Below are 5,155 nucleotides of genomic sequence, written 5' to 3' on the forward strand. Positions count from 1 at the left end.
GAGATGTTGGATTGCAAGTGCTTCTGCCCAGCTACCTCCTATTACCATGGCAACCCAGGAGAACAGCAGAGTGATACATGGAGGGCAAGGAAGAAGAGACCTCTGGCCATGTTGTGGGAGGAGATGGAAAATGAGATGGAAGAGGGTATGGAGATGGAAGATGTAATGGAGGAGTTGGACGAAGAACCTTTGAAAGGTCCTGAGGGTACAGTGACAGTAACGACTGTTAGCAGCCTTAGTAATGGAGTCTGGTTAGCAGGAGTATATGATGACCACTGGTGGCTAGCCAAGACCATCGATGTGGATATTGAGCAACAAGATGTGAAAGTGGAATTTCTGCATCCCCATGGTCCAACAGAAATGTGGTTCAGCCCAAATGTGGCAAGAAGGATGTCTGTTTCTGCCCAGTTCAAGACATCATAGTGAAACTAATCAGAAATGCAGAAGAAAAGGAAGAGGAGAAGTGGGTGAGAAAGTGGAGATCAGGAAGTGGTGTAGAGGAGGTAGATGAAAACAGGGACGAGAAGAAGGGGTCCTGTTCTCCATTACTGTTTTTGTTGTTGGAAACGGTGCATTTTGTAATAGTTGGAAACAGTGTATGTAAAGTTGGTTGTTTATTACAATTGAGTTAACAAAATGTTCAGTATAAGACATGGAGTTATTAGTTCTTATTATTGTCACTTCCATCTGTTTAAAAAATTGAGCAGAGATGCAAATCCAATTTTGTCAACTCCGTCAGTTTCTCGTCAACACCGTCAGATATTTATTTTTGTTAATCTTGGGGAAAATACAAATTCCTTCTTCAGTTTATGTTGTTTAAGTAATAAAGGAGCATTAGATCTTCATCCTCTTGTGTCTTATTTACTTAATGATCTTTTTTTTATCATATCAAAATTAAAAACAAAGTTTGAAAATGCTAATATTTCTAACTCTGGGTTTTCAGAATAGTGTGAAATTACACCTGAGGTTTATATATTATATTTTATTGCATACCAGAGTAACTAAACACTATTACAACATACTTCAGCACTTTAGATTCTTGTTGGACTGGAATAATTAGAATTATATACTTTTTTGTGTGTCTGACGGAGTTAACACAAATCAAGTTTCAAAGGGAAACATGTGAATTTGTTGAAAATGTTTTTCTATGTAGAGCCCGCACCTTTACATGGTTAAATAGCTCAGACCTTTCTCTACATGAATATATAACTCTAATTAATATAGTGTGCATTCTCAAAATATAATATTTAAAACGTGTTTTGTCCCGACTCTCAAGAATCAGTGACCTATATGATATGATAAATAATAACTGTACAAGACCTCTCTTGGCAGAGCCTGAGGTGTAGCCAGAAACAGTAAACCCTCACCCTAACCCCACTCAATGCCAACCCATACATCAGACCAAACAGAAAATATATATAAACAAAACACAATACTAGGCTTGACGCCATTTTAGATTCATTTTAAAACGTGAAAATGACGTGTCCCCATCTCACTGACAACACATCACAACCAAGAACGTAAACAGTGTTTCATTTAGCAGGTACAGAAATCAAACCTGCTCTTGTGAGTTTGTCCATGACAGCAGATTCAGAATACCTTAGAGTTGGATGTTGTTACAGATACTAATGTTAACCAGGTAATCAGTCACAGCCATATATTTTGAAATCGACCTTCGCAAGCGTGCGTACATCATTCGCGTCATTCTTGCGTTCCGCGTCACGGATCAGAGATCTCCTGCTGGACAACGTCGGGGTCAGGGGTCAGGGGTGAAGCTGGAGGGGCGTATCTTCATGACGCTGGTCCTCAGCGAGTACCACCAGCCCCTCCAGGTGAACCACACCACCCCGTCATCTGTGGAGGCGCTGTAGGGGCCGGCCTGGTAGTACAGGCCGTTCAGGTGAGCCGAGTGGCACCTGGAGAGGAGCGGCGAGGCCACGGTTACACTCGGTTAGTGTTTGATTGATTGAAAACTTTATTTAACAGATTGCAGAATGGGTACAGTACAGTACGGCTCAATACACACAATTGTTAAGGGGATGCAGACCAGAGAAAGACTTTCGTCTTGTTTACATCAGGGTCCCCCATTGTGTGTGTGTGTGTGTGTGTGTGTGTGTGTGTGTGTGTGTGTGTGTGTGTGTGTGTGTGTGTGTGTGTGTGTGTGTGTGTGTGTGTGTGTGTGTGTGTGCATGTGTGTGTGTGTGTGTGTGTGTGTGTGTGTGTGTGTGTGTGTGTATGAATGAATGAATGAATGAATGAATGAATGAATGAATGAATGAATGAATGAATGAATGAAAGGTTATATTCGTGTCATGTCCGATGACCCATCCCTTATTATAAGATTATAAGACACCAAAAACAATAATTGAATATAACAATCACTTCCCAACAAGGTTTGTAAGCTACACCATGCACACCATCAGAGGCCAATATATACATCACATACAGTGTTCTTTTCGTACGTTTATTAGTCTTTCTGCATCACTAAACCACATTAACTCAAGGTTTTTACACCTGTCAAATAACTTTTGACGCAACAAAAAATATGGACAATATGGACAATGGACAATAAAACATCAATATGTGTGTGTGTGTGTGTGTGTGTGTGTGTGTGTGTGTGTGTGTGTGTGTGTGTGTGTGTGTGTGTGTGTGTGTGTGTGTGTGTGTGTGTGTGTGTGTGTGTGTGTGTGTGTGTGTGTGTGTGTGTTTGTGTGTCCTGACCACCTACTTGTTGAACCACCAGCCTCCCTTGTCCTCCAGGGCGCAGTTTCCTCTGTAGTTGTCGTTGTCTCTGTCATAGGTGCTGAAGAGCGCCCCCTGGTGACTGGCCCAGTCTGACACCCCTAGCTCATTGCTACCGGACAGAGCATCGCCTGCAGTACCAGAGTACACTCCAAAACCTAGCTGGTAACTGGGACTAGAGAGAGATGAGATGAGAGAGAGAGTGAGAGTAGAGAGAGAGGAGGTAGAGAGAGAGAGAGAGAGAGAGAGAGCGAGAGAGAGAGTAGAGAGAGAGAGAAGAGAGAGAGAGAGAGAGAGAGAGAGAGAGAGAGAGAGAGATACATTGAGTGCTACGTGCATTTTATTATCTATTACACACACAAATAAATAAACACATCTTTTACATTTCATGACATATTTTAGAAAATATTTTTTGAGAAATATATATATATATTAAAAACAGTATTAATCATCCAGGTCCTAGCCACTGAAACATAAAAGGAAAAAACAAACAAGGTAACCCAGAATTAAAAGTTTTGAAGACTACCTAACTGTCTATAAATAAGCCAATAGAGGGAGACAGTTAATAGGTAGTCTTCAAAACTTTTCATTCTGGGTTACCTTGTTTGTTTTTTCCTTTTTTGTTTTCAGTGGTTAGGACCTGGATGTCTAATACTGTTTTTTAATATATATATTTCTCTAAAAATCGTTTCTAAAATATGTCATATGAAATGTAAAAGATGAAATGTTATAAAATCTTGTCTAAAATGTATTAAAAAATCATGCAAGTCTTGGTACCGCCCCCTGATCACCAGGTGGGGCTGATAGCCAATTTACTCATTTCTGTATAAAAAAAGATAATTTCCCTGTTTCTTGGTTTATACTTGAAAAAGACCGGAAGGGTCGAACCTTCGTACTATCTGCTGTTGGACACCAATAAAACACCTTTGGAGCATTGAAATTGAGTTGCGATCCCCACTTTGTTCAGGTACTACTGTTTTTACAGTTTGGCTCAGCACCAAGGAACGGAGGATGTGCGTTATTTTCTTTTAAATTATTTTGTACAGTACCTGCTCATCAGTCACTGTGAAGTTTTTATAGTCAGCGTAGCGTTGGTGTCTCTCAAAGTCTTCCAGGTTGATCCTCAGAGTGTACTCACCTACAGCACAGCAGACACCAAGGTTATCAATACAACAACCTACACATCTTACACTTTGAGAGGATATCGTGTATTCTGTCATTTGCTGATAGAGAACAATGGCAACTACAACAAGAACAGTAGGGTATTTAACTTTTAGGGATAGGGTATTTTATTATTATTTTTTAAGTGTTTTTTTTGGGTGCAATCTGATCCCAGGCCAGCAGGAGGACATGTGGTCCCAGAGAGGGGGGTCCTAATGTGAAAACTGTTTTTACTTTGTTTAACTGTGTTAATAAATAAATACAAATACAAAAAATAAAACCCACGCTGAAACGCTGAGGGACACGACTCTAGTGATGAGATAAATCCTCCATAGACGGTGAATGGTGGAGCAACTCCTAGGACACTATGACAGTAACCATGGTGATTTAACTGGGATATGAGGACACTATGACAGTAACCATGGTGATTTTACTATGAGGACACTATGACAGTAACCATGGTGATTTAACTGGATATTATGAGGACACTATGACAGTAACCATGGTGATTTTACTATGAGGACACTATGACAGTAACCATGGTGATTTAACTGGATATTATGAGGACACTATGACAGTAACCATGGTGATTTTACTATGAGGACACTATGACAGTAACCATGGTGATTTTACTATGAGGACACTATGACAGTAACCATGGTGATTTTACTGGGATATGAGGACATTTTATGATTCAGAGCTCAAAGCCCAACATTTAAATCAAATCATTTGGATGTAACAGCTCAAACTAAAATACTATGAGCACAATGTAGATCCCTTTAACCACTACTGCACCCATGGCCCCACTGTGTGTATATTTACATGACAAAATAACAACATGTATCGTAGAGAACATGATAATAGAACAACATGTACTGTAGAGAACATGATAATAGAACATGGTAAAAGAACAACAGGTACCATAGAGAACATGATAAAAGAACAACATGTACCGTAGAGAACATGATAATAGAACATGGTAAAAGAACAACAGGTACCATAGAGAACATGATAAAAGAACAACATGTACCGTAGAGAACATGATAAAAGAACATGATAAAAGAACAACAGGTACCGTAGAGAACATGATAAAAGAACAACAGGTACCGAAGAGGCGTAGAGAACATGATAATAGAACATGATAAAAGAACAACAGGTACCGTAGAGAACATGATAATAGAACATGATAAAAGAACAACAGGTACCGTAGAGAACATGATAATAGAACATGATAAAAGAACAACAGGTACCG

General features: G+C 39.6%; 1 protein-coding gene across 1 annotated transcript in view; it reads right to left on the bottom strand.

The window, feature by feature from the left end:
- Positions 1-1,597: 1,597 nt before the first annotated feature.
- Positions 1,598-5,155, bottom strand: part of fgl1 (fibrinogen-like 1) — a 15,418-nt gene continuing 11,860 nt past the window's right edge. Inside the window, exons 5-7 of the mRNA XM_084332252.1 lie at positions 3,787-3,880; positions 2,729-2,911; positions 1,598-1,916 (exon numbers count right to left, since the gene is read on the bottom strand). Of these exons, the coding sequence (XP_084188378.1) occupies positions 1,757-1,916; positions 2,729-2,911; positions 3,787-3,880 (437 nt within the window). The 3' untranslated portion in view covers positions 1,598-1,756. The remainder of the gene's footprint in view (positions 1,917-2,728; positions 2,912-3,786; positions 3,881-5,155) is intronic.

The sequence above is a fragment of the Notolepis coatsorum genome (assembly GCF_963971535.1).
Source record: "Notolepis coatsorum genome assembly, chromosome: 16".
NCBI lineage: Eukaryota > Metazoa > Chordata > Actinopteri > Aulopiformes > Paralepididae > Notolepis > Notolepis coatsorum.